Source organism: Pezoporus flaviventris, unplaced genomic scaffold, assembly GCF_033815535.1.
Source record: "Pezoporus flaviventris isolate CSIRO_AGI_PZ_B2104156 unplaced genomic scaffold, CSIRO_AGI_Pfla_v1 ptg000005l, whole genome shotgun sequence".
Lineage (NCBI taxonomy): Eukaryota > Metazoa > Chordata > Aves > Psittaciformes > Psittacidae > Pezoporus > Pezoporus flaviventris.
The window spans coordinates 3,022,957-3,039,115 of NW_026892553.1; the positions used below are offsets into that span (position 1 = coordinate 3,022,957).

A 16,159-nucleotide genomic window follows, 5' to 3' on the forward strand; every position below is an offset into this window, starting at 1 on the left:
CAGAGGCACCCTCAGTGCCTTTCCCCCCATTTTTCTCAGCCACATTGAGAACTTTTGAATATCTAGGAAAATGTCTTCATGTTCAGAGATTTTTCTGCAACTCATGTGATGCTGAGCCTAATTGTCTTGTTAGAGACTAGTCTTCTGTGTGTTAAATTGCATTCTAGTCAGTGTGTAAAGCCTGTATGTGAGGCTGGGCTGTGGTGTATTTGATACTGTTTGTAGAAACACCCAGAAGTGATCCTTAGCACAAATAACAGAGTAAATAAGCAGTGATTTGAAAAAAAAAATTATTCCTGCTGGGTAACAGCTTAGGAGAGGAGGTTCTGAGAGGCGAAGGGTGCATTCAGAATTGTTCAAGGAGTCTGTGACAGAGGTAGCTTAGACTTAAGAACTTTTTTTGTTCTTCCACATAGCAAAATCTTTTGTTTCCCAGAACTATTTTTTGTGCCTGAGATAAGAGAGTGCAGCTGAGGCTGTAGAGACACAGGCAATTCACTGACCAGTCATGCCAGGAGAAGAGGCTGTTGCTGGAGGCCACTCTCTGTTCAGGTCCTCTCTGAGTTGCCCATTGAGCATCCCAGGTCTGAAGGAGGGGGTGAGCACAAACAACTTTACCTTCTGTCGTGGCCAACCCAGCTGGCACTGCCTGGAAGAGGGGACTTGAAGTGGTGACAAAGACCCCGTGTGCTGGCTAGTGCGTGGGGAGAGGTTGGCTGCGGGTTGCTCCCAGGTCCAGCCATGGTGGGGATGGACTGGTCCAAGCACTCAGTACTGGCACTAACCCAAATGGCTTCATTGATGTTGAAGCAGAAACGTTACACAGGGTCTCTTAAAGCTTGCAGTTCTCTGCTGCTCTGTTCTAGTTGTGCCAGACAGCTAACTCTGAACATCAGTAGTGGTTAATGAGGGAAAGTTCAGAAGCTATGACAACAGGTTTGTTGTTAGATTTCTGTTTTCCTGCTAACTATAAGGCTTGCTCAGATTAGTGGAGTTTCTGGAGATGCTCTGCCCGATACACCATTCGTTTCAGTCCCCGGGGCAGTTTTTGTTAAGCTGGCACTGTGTTTTGCACTTCTTCTTTCCAGCTGATCTTGGAAGCCTGGTGATTGCTGCAGGATAATGCAGTGTGTGTTCGGTTCCTTTGTCTGCTTTTGCTGCCGCTCTCACGTTTGTGATGTTCAGGAGTTACATTCGTTTTATACTGGTTTACACTGGTGCAAACCCTTTTGTTTTTAATTAACCCTGCGTAGAGTTTGGATACAGTGACTGAGTGCATGTTAGACGTCTAGGGAAAGAGAGCCTGCCAAGCTCCAAGTCTGCTGCAGGAAACAACTGTGCGTAATAAATGAAGAGTTCATATTCTGCTGCTGCTTATGCTTTGTTAACAGATAACCAAGATAATGGAGCCTGTATTCCTGCAGTAGGAAGCTGCCTCTCTGTTGCTTTTGGACCAGACAGGCGGTTTTCAGGCTTATGAAAGTCAAATGCCACAAAACTGACTTAGAAAATCGCCACGGGTCAATTTATTTTGTGTTGTAATGGTGGTGTTTTCCTTTTGATTATGACAGTTCCGGGTGCTGCCAGGGTTTGTGAATGGTTTTGGTGCACGTAAAGCTATTGCTTTGCGTTACGTCAACATTTCTTTACATTCTTTTCTAAAGCAAGGTAATGGGAGGCTTAGGTCTGGAAGCTTGATTTTGCAAGATACCTTTATTTTGGCTAACTTCAGTAGTCTAGGAACTACAAAAAACCCTTGATAATGTGAATATTTGCACTTGCAAGTCCTTCCTGTTGCTGAATGAAATAAACACCCAAGACAGGAGCGGCCAGAAGCCATAGTTTAATACGTGCTGTCAGTTGGAATACTGGCTGCTGGGAGAGGTGTCCTGCACCTGTGCTTTTCCTTGTGATGCCACAAGTATCCACATGTTGGGACAGTGAGCTGTGTTGAGGATCCCCAAAACAATTACTGCTGTGCAACTGGAAGAGTTGGTCCAGCTCTGACCTCCACGCAACAGTGCCAAGGCAAGACGTGCTCAGAGACAGGCATTTGGAATTCAAGGCAAAGGTTTCTCTCCATAACCCTGGTTTAGACAGGTTGAATGTATGTGGTCCCAGTGATGGCTGTGCTTCCCAGAGGGTCATTCCTGGATAACCATCCCTGGACCCAGCCATGGAGGGGAGCAGCCTGGACAGAGTGAGCCTCTGTGCAAGAGCCTCTGGATGCTGGAGAGGCCTGGGCTCAAGCTGCTGCCAGCCCGGTCTCAGAGACACCAGGCTACTTCCAGTGCAAGGTTCATCCTTGATCAAACAGCCCTGGTGGGGCTGTTTGCAGAAACCACGTGAAGGGAGGGGAGAATTGTGCTGCAGTCACTCCTCCTGGGGCCGCAGGGGCCTGGAGCCCAGTGTGAGCAGGGAGTTCAGCAGCAGTCACTCACCCACCTTGCTTTAAATCAAGCACAGATTCTTCCTTTTGAGAGAAGACAGATGTAAGTCTGACACCTCTCCAGATCTGAAACACTTTGCCCAGTGTTCAGCAGTTGGAAGCTTTGTTTGCATTCACTGTTTCTCTCTGTTCATGCTGTTAGGTTGTCTACAGAAAACAGGCACGTAGAGAGGTTTGGTGCCTCTTCTAGTAACAGTTCTGGTGCTGTGAGCCCATTCTTGCAACTTCTTGGATTTTAACTGAATTTTCATGTACTGGAACTAAATCTGAAGTTTATTAAATGGTACTTTTATACATTGTCTTCAGGTGTTGCCAATGATAAGATGTTCTGTGTTAGAAACCTGGTTAACACCACAATAGTCCTTGACAAGCAGGTGTAAAAGGGTGAATGGATTCACTCCACATGACCCCAGTGCTTGGATATTTGTTTAGGGCAGAATTTGACTTAAGCTGTGATAATATGCTGATGTTTAAGGTGCCTTCACAGAAGGTAAACTTAAAACACATTACAAAACAATCAAGGCTTCATTAGGCAGTGCTGCTACTGCTGTTTGCCAGAAGCTGGGAAGATATAAATAAGGAAATGTTACTTGTCCTCATACTTGACTAATGGGTAAAGGAGTCTGCTTTTGGCCACTGCTGGAGGAAAGTAGCTAAACAGAGATTGGATGCAGTGCAGCAAGTCACTTCTGACCTATTTATGGCCTTTTAGTATCTTTCTCATTAGAATTTGACTGTAATAGAGCTTTGGTAGAATTGGCTGTGCTGCTTGTCTGACACAGAACTAGTGACATTCAGAAATCTTGCTGCAACATTAAACTTGAGTCCTGTGTACATTTAAATGAAAGAACCAATAACGTTTGAGTCTGAATTTTTTTAACTGGTTCATACCATGTAACACTAACGATGGTGGACTCCTTAGGGATTGCTTCTTTCAGCTGCTTGTCTGGTTATGCCCGCAACATGATTAAGGGGTTGCATAACATACTCCAGCCTTGAATTTTGCTAACAGATGTCTAATTTTGCAGATACGAAGTGACAAACACCCCAAATCACCATGTAGGGTAACTGTAAAGAGTTTTTGGAATCCTGTTTCTGAGCAGTTGCTTTCCATGACCATTGATTCCTGACACATGCTGTTCTCAGTGCTGTACTTACACCTCCAGCTGAAGTACTTGCCTGGATCTCCCCTGGGTGGGGGTAATCCCATGTGCATCCGGCGTGGTGGAAACCAAGCACTAGTGGCGTTTACACCATTACTTTTCCTAAGTGTGTATCATTTCACAAGGTGCAGAAGTCCTTGTCTTGAGCATATGCAGCGGTGCTGTCCCACCATTCGTATACATACGTGTACAGTGCACGTACATAGTGTGAAGGCAGCATCCAGCTGGGTGCTGAGTGCTGGAAGAGGAGGAAGGAGTGGGCAGCTCGACTGCCTTTCAGAGATGGTGAGCCTGCGTGGGTTACTTCAACTTTCAGTGCTGTTTCACAGCCTAAGTGAATGTGTGAGAGCCTATATTTAGTATTTTCCTGTGCTTCTCAGCAGAATTAGGCTGAAGTTTGTTTTCTAAATGAGTATCTTCCAATTGATGATGGTATTACTTTATTCTTTCCTTTGGAGCCGTAGAGAAAAGGTTTCTTATTTTTGCTTAACCAATTCCTTGAAGTTCTGTAGCAAGACACAGCAATTGGGAACCTGCTCTGCAGGCTGCTTTACTGGGCTGTACCAAATGGAGGAGCCAGGCGTGTGACACTGGTCAAACTTCCCAAAGCCAGCTGAGGGGACTAAAAGCCAAACTCCCACTGGGGATTTAATTCTCTTCTCAGTCTGTATCAAAGAGTAAATGGAAAGTGAGTGGGAGCTGGGTCCGAGGGGTCATTGGCTCTGCTGGGAATCCTGATCCCTAGACTTTAGTACAAGGAAGGGGGTATTAATTTTTGTGTTTGGTTCTTTTGGCAGGAAATAACTTACTGAATGCACTGGGATCTTTAGAGTTCGGATTTGCTGGTGTGGGACTTAACAAAGTTTTAAGCCTTGGGTTATTGAATGAGTGCACTTACAAAGGCATTCTAATCCATGAGAGAAGCTTTTCTTTTTGTTCTCATGAATCAGCTTTTCCATTTATGTAACTTTCTATATTTTCTGGAGAAAGTTGTGGTCTTGTTTTGGAAAGTAGAGACTTTGTCCTTTGTTCTAGCTGTATTCTTGGCTGGTGTTGCAAAACCTGATCTGTGATGTGGTACCTTACGCCTGGATAATGCCCTACTGCAGACAGACCACATGATTCCAGGCTTGATGCAACCACAAGGTTAGGTTGTAAAAGCCTTTCAGAAGGCTGTTTTTTCCCCTCAGCCTTGCTCTGGAGCGGTGCTTTCTTTCACCCCAGGACTTTTTCCTGCTTTTAAAAAGTGTCTTCCAGAGCCACATGTGAGCAACAGGAATTTGGCCACTGCTTTCACTGCGAGCTGGAGCCCGGTGCCTCCTGCCCTGGCTCTCAGGCTGTGCGGGACACTCATGCAACCAGGGTCAATGATGATGAGAACCATGGCCAAATAAACAGCTTTTCAGCTGTTGGGGGCAAACCACATGAAGACAGGGCTGCTGTAGCAGCTATGCAGGATACATGGTGATATGCCATGGGCTCTCCCAAAGGGCCCTGGAGGGAGAGAGTAAGTACATATGGAGCCCATCTGGATGCTGCCTGATTTCTGCAAAACAAAAAGCAGGCAGTATAAGTACAGCCTGAGCTATTCCAGCCTCCTGTGTTTGATTTAGGTCACATAAGTTCATGGTGGTTTTACTGTGCTTGTCCTCAGTTTCATTCCTTACAGACCAGAAACCAAGCAGTGAGTGACAGAATGATGATATAACTACATGTAATGCTTGGCAGAACAAAGAAGTGGTTCTCTAATGATAATTGCCCAGATCTAAAAATACATAGATATGTAAGATACAGGGAGAAGTAAGAGTGAGACATGAATTGCTGGGAGAAACCTGAGAGGTGGCCTGCAAAGCTCTGACCAAGCAGGTCATTGTTGTAGGTGCCGACGAGTTTCCCACTTTTTGACCATCATTTATAGAAGATGGTGACCACCAGAACTGAGACCTCTGAATTTTATACTAGTGTGTGTGTGTGGAATCTGGCTTGTACATATGAATAACCCAGTATTGGAAAAAAATCAGAGGAAGCTGATGGAGACTAGGACCAAGCCTGCTTGGGAGGCGTTTTGTCTCTGAAGGGAGCCTGTTGTAGTGTCTTGAGGGTGGATAATAAGCCTGGGGGGGCCTTCAGGAATCCGTGACATTTCGCTGCGTAGCTGAGCTGCTACACTGTGTAACTCCTACATATTATACTGCACTGGGAGGCAAAATTGCAGCGTTTTGCAGCAAATTTGGAAGTATTAGCTTCTGAATTAGCAAGGCGCAGGGGAAAGGCAGCATAATTTCAGAAATAAGATGAAAAATGTAAAAACAATTAAAAAAACCCATCTTTTTATTGATTCCCCGAAGTGGCTGTGAATTGCTGTCTTGTTTGCCAGCCACAGCAGCAGAGGTGGTCAAGTCCTGAAGTCACAGCGCGCAGCTCAGCTTGCGGGACGCCCTGCAGCAAGTTAATTTGGCTTGGCAGCAGCACAGCATTCCTTGTGCTGCCCCGCTCCCTCCAAAGAAAACCACTTTCTGGGTATTTTCCGTCGGCTGCAGCGGGGAGTTTGCTGCAGTTTTCTCCCGCTGTGCTTTTCCCTTTCTCTGTTTAAATTTGAGCCGATCTGCCTTTCAAAAGGTACTGAACCGTTTGAAGAACTGACGGTTCTGGCTACAAATGGTAGCATCGTCTGGGGATTTGAACTTCTTCACCTTTCTGCACAGATAGCCCCTGTGGTTTTAGAGTTTCCTCCCTCAGATGAAGCAGCTTGTCTAATATCATCAGTGGCTTAAAACACAACCACTTTAAAGATGTAGTTGTTTTTTTTCCTTATCTAGGAGCCAGAAGGCTGGAATTGGAAAAGGTAAAAACCTTTAAAGCCGGTTTTGTCCTTAAACCGAGAAGGTCTAGATGAGGGATTGCTTCTCTCTTGTCCTTAATTCTTGCTCCTGGCTGTGAGGTTGGGAGCTGCAGCTCACGCCATGTGTTCAGCAGGAGCTGGGTGCTGTAAGCAATGATACAACCATGGCTGCAACTTTAAGGAAATGTCTTTAAAGTTCTTGAAAATCCTTACAATGATGTATGAGCCATTTAATCACATCTTTTGAGGGATAAAAACGAAACTCTGGGGTTTTTTTCCCTGCATGGAGGTCACAGGATGCACAAAAATGGTAGAGAAAACCCCATGCCAGTGCTGGAACAGCAGAGCTGCAGCTGCATTATTGGCATGGGGAAGTTTCTTGTGTGATCGAAACAGCAGCAGTCGGACTATAAACTTGGTTTGGGTTCCAGTGGTCCATAAATAGCTTTCCAAAACATGTCTATTGTCCAAAAAGGAATTTATTTATAAACTGAAAAAAATAACAAGACTTAAAACAACCCAAACCCCTCTTGGCCAGTGTAAACTAAATTGTTCTTTTGTATGTACATGCCTGTGTACAAAAAGGGTAGAAACTTCTTTGAACTTCATTGCAATAAAATGTTTAACACAACTGTTTCCTTGCAGCAGGGTAGTGCTGGTGGGCTGCCTGTTGAGCAGCCAGTTTCCAGCCCTGGCCAGAGCTGGGGATGGAGTATTGCCACTCACTGGACCAGGGTCCTGCAGCATCACCCCTGCCTCCTTTCTGCTTGTTATCTTTTAGTTGGTGGGCTTTGTTTAGGGTTTTTTTTTTTTTTATACCATTGAGCGAGGATTTGGAGGAGAAAAAAACCCACAGATTCTAAAATGTTGCAGCGTTTTCTGGAAAGTCTTCTGCCCACTTTTGCCTTGCAGCTCCATTTCTGACAGAGAACAATTTGTTGGAAAATGTCACCTGTCTCTACTCCTTGTGGCCCTGATGCGGTTTCGCTTGTGTTACTGACGTGTGCTGATGCGAGTCACATCTTGGAACAGTAAATTTAACTTCTGGTGTGTGTTCAAGTGAGGGACAATACTTGTTCATAATCCTAAACTACTCATTTTCATCCTGTTACTCTGTGCACATGCTCTCTTGAGAGCTTAGTGTTTCATAACTGGCTTGTAACTGGAAAGAAAGAGAATCTTTTTACACAAAGATACCTTAAAAATCAGAAAGTCTGCTGGAATCGTCAGCTTCTGATGCTACTTATGCGGATTTTGTATGCAGAAGATTACAGCTTGGTGGTGAGACTTCACGTACCCATTGCTAACTTGCTATGAAGCTATTTCTGCCTGGAACAGACTTTAAAGGCCAAACTGAAGTGAAAATAGATTTGTTTGGTTTAATGTTTCCTTTCAACATTATCTTAGGCACGTCAGCAAAAAGTCTAATATTTCCACTCGCTTGAGTAATTTTAGATGGTTTTCCCCCAGGAATGGCCTGAGAAGCGTGAGTTGGTGTGTTCAGGCTGAGAAACCCGGTGTGTGTTCCTGGGGCTGGAGGTGAAGCCATCTGGGAACAAAACTTGAGGGCATTTGTGTTTCCCCAAGCAGTGCAGCTGTGAGCTCCAGCACATGCAGCCCTTTCTTTCAGCAGTACTGGTGTCTGCTGCTCCGCACCCCAGCCCCTCTCCTTTTGTCCCTTTGTCTCCATCCTGCCTCCACTGCAGGATCTTCCCCTCCATCTCCATCCATCCATTCTGCTTATTTCCATCCACTCCTGCATGCAGCCACTTCCTTCCTTGTGGTTGTCTACCCATCCCTGCCCTTGTGTCCTCTGTTGTTCCTATCCACGAGGGCTCACACTGCAGTACCCTGCCTCAGCAACGTTGCTCTCTGCTCTCCAGCTCACACACTGGCTGTATGCACATTCCTGGCTTTCCACTGGCACTCTCTGCCCTGCAGAATGTGTCAGGAGCCCTTGGTATAAACAAAGCTTTTTGTGTTTGCAAACTGCAGTTAGCTGAAGCCTATCAACCAAAATAGCTTTAGACATGACAGTTGTTTGCACAGGACGAGGTGCGGTATCTGGAAAGGCACTGGCTGGTGTCCATGCCTGGTTAGGCAACTGGGAGAGGTTTTTTTAGGAAGCGAGTGCTGCGTGTTGACAGGCTCATCCTGAAGAATTGGCTCCTCACTCCTTCCCAAACATGGGCAGCAGGAACCATCTCCCAGGCTCTTGTCCTGAGGAGAGCATATGCCCTTTTGAGTGAGACAAAGTACCCTGAAGCAGCAGCAGGCGTCTTTTGCTTTATTTTAGGCACTTCCCTCCCTGTGGTATTCCCCTTCCTGAGATTAATAGAAGTTATCTAAACAAGATCCCATAAAATAATGCGATCTGGCAGCTTGGAGTCTGTTTTGTCTGGTGGTTGGTGCCATGTTTCTCTGGAACATTTAATGCTCTTGCATAAGTGCTTGTCACTGTGGTTGGAAGACTTGTCTGAGGAGCTGGGAAAAGACATCACCTCTTAATCTTCCAACCTAGGAGGGTTTTCTTAGGCCAGAAAACTAGGGTTTCAAACTGGTACTACTCATGCATCAACACCAGCTCCTCACTTTTCTTCGCAGTGCTTTTAGAGAATCACCTCCTTTGACCACAGACAGACTGAGCTGCACAGAAACCAAACGCCCTTGCTTGCCTTTCATATGGTGCCGTTTCCAGCAGAAAAGAAACACATTTCCAGCTTTGCTAGTTCTTCATAAACAAGCAGAGAGTGTTCATGGTTGTGATACCTGTAACTTAAAATACAACCCAGAGACTGTCCTTGCTCTGTGAAACTGGGAGAATGAGTGAGAATAAAGCAAAATGGGCAATGTGGTGGTGTATAGAGAGGTGTTTGGCATACATGTGTCTCAGAGGAAAACTCTATTTAAGTTCATTGTATGAAATAATGGCAAGTAGGGTAGCCAGAGGTATTTTCTTCATGCTGAAGAAACTTGATCTTAATGGCTGAGATAGTCCAGCCTGGTCAGATTTGGGGCTGCAAGGAAGGACTGGATATGCAGTCTGCCTTTGAAGGGGTTGAACCGAGAGGCTGAGCTGAGATGCTGTAAGGAATGTGAGGATGTGTGTATGGCTTGGAGGCAATTGAATAGTAAAAATGATTTCAAGAATGAAGAAACTTCTCAGGAGATGAAAAGAGTAATAACTGTCAAACAGCTCGTGTTTGACATGGCAGAATGTACAGTTTAATAGTAGATCGGGTAAAAACTTGGTTTTCTTTTTTTTATTAGAAATGTGGGACAGCTCAAAGTATGTTCTTGCTAAGCAGCAGATTTGGGACACGTACCTGAGGCTGATGAAAACTCACTGGATCTGTAATTTAGAAATGGTTAATGAAAATGTCACTAGTTCAGGGGGAAAAAATCCATTTATTACCAGGTCTGATGCAGCCGTGCTGGGAGAGGAGGGGTGGCCATGAAGGGTGAGTGGCAGTTGTGAGGAGAGAGCAGCAGCAATGGACTAAATGGATGCTTAAAGACAGCCAAGGCATCGGTGGGCTGTGCTCTCCCAAACTTCATCCTTCCAGGGCTGCACTTGTCCTGCACCAGCACCCTGCAGAGCCTCCCCACGGCTCCTGGTCCAGCTCTGCGGCCATGTGAGCTGCGGCTCCAGCTCTGGCTCCGTATTTGGCTCTCAGCTGCTGCGCCCTGACCCTGGCACTGCTCAGGGAGGTTTCCCTTTGCCGTATATGGAGAGGCTGCTCGGGAACGCTGCTGCAGACCTGAATTAGCAGCAGTACAACATCTGTACAAAGCTCTGCTGCTGCTGCCCTGAGCTGGTTGGGTTAAAGCAGGGCCTTGGGCTGGGTTTGCAGCAAAAGGAATAATTTGAGGAGACCAAATTTCCCATTAGATCCCATTTCTTTATTGCTTGCCAGGATGCGCATGGTTATAATTTCCTTTATGGTGGTACAGTCATGCAAAAGAAGAATAGAGCATAAGCAGACCCTCTCTGCATCAGGAAGTCAGTAATTCATATATGGCAGTAAATAAAAACCACTGTCCTGTAAAAAGCCAGCACAGTCTTTGCCACACGGATACTGCTTTTCACATGGGTGCTGTGTGAGTATGCAGAGGATTGGCTACATCAGGTGTGGGATCTTGTCCAGCCTGTGCAGTCAACACCCCCAGGCTTCTCCTTCAGATGAGCAAGGACAGGGCTTGTGGGGTCGCAGCTCTCCAGAGAGCATACCTGCCACCACTGAAACCCAGAACACAGCAGGAGAGGGTTGTTTGATTTTCTTTTTGTGCAAAGAAACATAAGCCAAAATTACTTTGGGATCTTACTGCTAGTGAGAACTTGATGAGATCTCTAACACGGAGTCCTTGCAGCAAGGTGGGACTCTGGTTTCTCTGAGGGTGGGTTCAGCGTGTGCTTCCAGGGCACGAAGGAAGCAGGTTGTACCTCAGATGGCCCTCCAGCACACTTCACTGCACCTGAAAAAGCAACATTCTTAATTGTATTGACTTAATTGTAAAGCATGGCCAACACAGCCTCTGCGAGGGGACTGCTCCCACCTTTGCTGTGCATTAGAGACTTTAGACCTCAGCGTGTTCAGTTATACGGGAGCCCAAGTCAAGGCTCAGATATAACTGTTTAGAAAACTTTTATTCTAAGAGTTTTCTTGTAATTTCCATTTTCAGCCTGTTTTGCACCCCCTTGTTTCTGCATTGAACCCTGGAACTGCATAATTAGCAGCAAAAATGGTTTGACTGATTTTGTTTGCTTTCTCTCCCCTCTTCTCTTTTGTGACAGATTAAAAAGCAGCAACAAGATGTGTTAGGTTTCTTGGAAGCTAACAAAATTGAGTTTGAGGAAAAGGATATTGCTGCCAATGAGGAGAATCGGAAATGGATGCGTGAGAACGTCCCTGAAGACAGCCGGCCAGCAAGTGGGAACCCGCTGCCCCCCCGGCTCTTCAATGACAGCCGGTACCTCGGGGTAAGGAATGGCTCCAGGTCCCAGCATCTGCTCCCTCCCAGTCCTCTTGCTCGCTGTTGTCACCAGCAGGGAAGGACTTGACCAGCCCTGTGTTCAGGCGTGCACAGTGCGAGGGGCATGGAAGGTGTTAGACATTCATCCCTCCTCTTGGGCTTGTAATCGTAACTGATTCCAGGTCCACCATAGAGGAGAGATTAAAGCTTGGACCTCCTGATTCTTAGGTTATTTATGCTACTTACTGGAAAGAGCCTACCACCACCTTGCAGTGTATATATATATGCCTCCCCCCCCTTCTGTTTTTTTTTCTCTCCTCTTGTGGCTCTGAAATATATGCCTCCCCCCCCCCCCCCCCCTTCTGTTTTTTTTCTCTCCTCTTGTGGCCCTGAAAATGTGCAGGGTTTTTTAATTCTCATGTTCACCATAATGGTGAACTAGCACTTCACAGATCTGGCACTGTTGCACCAACCTTACGTTCTGTACCAAGTTCAGAGGTCTGTTCTGACTGTGTGGGGTTTGCCCATGTGTGTGGATCCCAGATAGCTCTATAATCTGTTCATCTTCCAAAATAAGTGCTCCTATGAAGTGATGTCTGCCATGCTCTTAGATCAGTTTTGTGATCCTCTGATCCGCTTTTGTGTACTGCTTTCAAAATGAAGGCTTTTGCAGCCCACTTACTCCAGTAACTTGAATGGATTAAACTCATGTTGTAAATACAATTTCTACTTCTAATTATTTTAGTGCTTGATCAAAAGTAAGTTGCCCTGCAGCACTTCTACTCAGCAGGCCATGCCTGAATGGTTATTAGATTAACTGTTAGTTTTGTTTTTTAAACTTAATATCTTCTGAAAAGAGCTCCCAGTATGAGACCTGGTCCTGTGTGTTGGATTTCTAAGTCATTTTGCAGTCTGGTTCTTACCTGCAAAGTCTCTAAGCCAGAACCTGCTGATTCTGGACCTTTGTGAGGCAATTTTGTGGCTACTGAAAAATTACTCTCAAAGGTCCAGGAAATTTTTTCCTGCTTGTAATAAAAGCAGAACTTGAAACTATCCACAGTGAGCTAATGCACTGCTCGGCTCTCAAAATATTACTGACTGTGCTTGTGACGCAGAAAAAAGTTGGTTTGGAGCAGCAAATGTAATGATAAATAGTTGTCTGCAGAAGGAAACTGAGAAGGGGCTAGTCACAGAGAGTGAACATCTCTGTTCTGCTACCTCTTTAAAAACAAACAAACAGAAAGAAGCAGCAGATATTTCTGTACCAGTAGGAATTCCCATTGGAACAGTATCACCTTTCTCCCTTGGTGTACCAGAGCTTTAGGGATGTCAGCAGATCACTGTGTGGTTGTCCTTTATCAGTGCAGTGTTGCCAGATTCCTGCTGCACTGCTGCAGCTGTGCAGCAGAATGGGGTTTACCATGCAGGGATGTGGGACAGGAATTAAAAAGCTGTATGCACCTAAATCTGGATGCCTGCTTGTCAGAGGTGCTTCCCCAGCTACAACCTATGACAGTTGTGAATACAGTAGCTTTGGGAAAAGGGGGTTAGATGCTTTAGACCAGTTCTTGCTATGGGTTTATTTCATCCCTCAGATTTGGGTTGCTGTCATCTTGAAATTTTTGAATTTCAGAGAGTTAATGTAGCTTGATTCAAATTACTATAGTTTAGCTTTCAGGAAGGCCAAAGTTAATTCTGTGCCCACACACTTGAACCTCTTTGTCTTTATCTAATCCATCTCAAGCATGAACTTCCCTGTATATTTCATCTGATGCAGCATAGCTGGCAGAGGAATGAGCAAATTATCTTTTATTGGCCTGTGCACAGCAGAAAGGCTGTAACTGTTGGTGCTGTGCAGGCTGGCATGAACCCTGCTCCTTAGTCACAGGCATTCCTTTCCTGGAAGATGCTACAAAGCAGACAGCTGGACTATGCACTAGCAAGATAAACAACCCCTTTGTTATCAAGCAGCCCCAGTACTGTCAACAGAAGGGCTTCAGGGGGGATTTAACTTAATTGTACACATTTTTATCAAATTAGCACCTGAATGTTGCATGTAAAAATCGAACAATAACTCAGTGCATCTCGTCTTCTAGGCAGCTTGAATCCTCTGTGTCCTGTAGTTTTTCTGTTTCAGCTGCAGCTGCCTCTTTTAGAGCTGCCCCTGCTCTGAACATGCTGCTATTTGCAAATGGCATTTGCTGTTTCTTAGGCTTTTGCCTACCACACAGACAGGCATGCAAAGCAGCATGCCCCTAATGGCAGCTCTTTTCCTGACTTCAGCCCTGACTGAGCCTGCTCTGAGCTACTGCCTTGCCTGTTTTCTCAGGCTGGACTCCTGCATCAGAACACTCCCCCACAAAGCTGGAGGAAGCTGTTGCTGTTGCTTCAGTTAAAAAGGGAGAAAAGGAAAGTCATAGGACAGATATGTGCTGAGTTTGGAAATCAGGGTGAGGAAAGCATGTGGTAACTGGGACGACAGTGGACTTGCACAAACCTCATGGGTTCATTTAGTCGGCGTTTGGCAACTGCTGTTGCTGAGCCACGCTGTGAGCTTTTTGGTTCCTTCTTCCAAACGTAGCAGACAACTAAGCTGCATTGTTTCTACCAACACTGCATTCTGCCTCAAATATAAAAAAGGGCAGAGAAGGGAGCATTGGTATTTCTTTTATTATTTCATTGGTTTTACCTTAATTTTCCTGGGAAGTGGCTGTTATGTATTTAGAATAACTACAGGGCCCTATGAGAACAATGAACAGTGCTACCTGATTTCCTTCATTAGCGTAGAGTAATCATTAATGAGAAACATGATGGGAAAAGGTGTACTCTCAGTTTACAGGTTTAAATTTAACTTTTAACAGGTTTAAGAGTTAATGTCCATAGTTGCACACTTGCCATTCCTCCTCAGTAATTAGCAATGATGACATCTGGGCACATAAGTGTTACTGATGACAAGGTACCGACTCAGCCCGCTCCTGCAGGAGGGACATCCAGGCCAGACCAGTGACAATAACTGCCTTGCTATGGAAGCTCTCCCTCTGGGAAAGGCAGAAGCACCTCACAGCAGCATCTTCTTGCTCCAGACAGTGATATTCTCTTTTCAGGCGGTACAATGGGTATGGGATTAGTGCGAACAATTACCTGAGGGTCCACTGAATTTTGCATTCGGCCACAGGAAGCAGCTTGCTTGGTGCGTGTTTGATAACACAAATTGAGCTGTGGCTATTTCTGACAACTCATGTTTTGCCTTTTGTTTCCCCCTCCTTCGTGGACTCCTTTGGTGAAGGACTATGAAGCTTTCTTCGAGGCACGAGAGAACAACGCGGTATATGCGTTTTTAGGCTTGACTGCACCACCTGGTTCAAAGGTAGGTGTGCACGTTTCTCACAGGAAACCCCAACCTGTATTCTACATCTTGTTCTTCTCTGCTCATAGTCAGGTATTTTATGTGTTGCCCCAGTCAACCTACCCATGGATCTGATAACTTTCAGGCTCCAACATCACAGCACACACTGTTATGTGCTGGTTTATTTGGAGGATCTGGTGTTCCCTGGAGGCAACTTCCCTCCTTCTATGAGAAGAACTCAGTGTTCAGTACAAATGCTTTTTTGGTGTCCTCACTGCAGAGCCGCCCTGTTCTTATTTAAGTTAATGGAAGAGCTTTCATTGCTTTGGAAAGAAGAGCTGGGTCAAGTTCTTCACTAGAAATAATTGTTTCTGACCACTGGATTTTTGTTTTTCCTCAGTTGTTCACTGAAAAACCCACAAGAAATCTAGATTTAAAAAAATTGTCACAAACCCAAAGAATTCTTTTAATTCAGTGAAAAAATTAATTCATGTGAAGTTTTGCTAAGAATTTTTGTACTAGAAACTACCTTGAAACCAGAGTCATTGTATTTGAAATAATGTGGTCTTGCTTCAGAGTAATTTTTTCCTCCAGCTTGTTATCCAAAGCCTTGTTTTAGTTCGCCAATTACAAACTGGGTTGCTGCTTTGCGGATGCAATGAGCTGGAATTCTCCATTTGATTTTGATAGGATAGGACAAGCCTGCTTTATACGTTTCACTTGACAACAGCAGGATCCTCCAGGTCACTTCCAGCTTTCTTGTTCCAACGGATAAACACGCCGTTTCCTTTCAGCTTTATTCATGTAAGAGTTGAAGGTCATGCTGTGCACATCACTAAGAGACCTAATTTTAAAGGCGGATGGTGATCTGTCAGTGATGAGCATTACAAGTTGTGGATCAGACTGAAGCAGTTTCGGGAGCCAGACTGATTTCTAGCAGTAGAAATGGTGTAGTGAGGAAGAACTCTGCCTTGTGCAGAATTGCAGAGAGCAAAACCCCAGCATCATGCGTTGCCGACGTCGGAAGGCCAGCTGCACACAGTGCCATAGTCATATCAATCTTCCTTAAGTTTCTGGGAACATCTGTACAGTATCGCACAAGAGAGTGTGCAGCATGGAGCCAAGGAGTAAGAAAGCAGCTCTGAGATCACAGCAAGAAAGCTTGTGTTTCCTTTCATGTGAAGTGCAGTGGTACTGGGGAGCAGGTGCTGCCATAACGAATCAGGTCATCTGTGTCTGTAATGTGTATGAACATTGCTGCTTCCTTAACCTGCCAGCCTGCAGAACCAGTCAGCATGGCTATTAGTTGCTCTGATTCTGTCCTCACCTAAGGAAAAGGTGAGTTTTCAGAAGGAGAGTCACAATGCAGCTGTACTATGCTGAAT

General features: G+C 45.2%; 2 protein-coding genes across 2 annotated transcripts in view; one reads left to right on the top strand and one right to left on the bottom strand.

The window, feature by feature from the left end:
• The window catches only part of HMGN5 (high mobility group nucleosome binding domain 5), a 234,151-nt gene that overhangs the window by 32,802 nt on the left and 185,190 nt on the right, over positions 1–16,159 (bottom strand). The gene's annotated exons all lie outside the window — the stretch shown is intronic.
• Positions 1–16,159, top strand: part of SH3BGRL (SH3 domain binding glutamate rich protein like) — a 32,968-nt gene that overhangs the window by 11,748 nt on the left and 5,061 nt on the right. The window contains exons 2-3 of the mRNA XM_061445680.1: positions 11,250–11,435; positions 14,715–14,795. Coding sequence (XP_061301664.1) covers positions 11,250–11,435; positions 14,715–14,795 — 267 coding nt within the window. The remainder of the gene's footprint in view (positions 1–11,249; positions 11,436–14,714; positions 14,796–16,159) is intronic.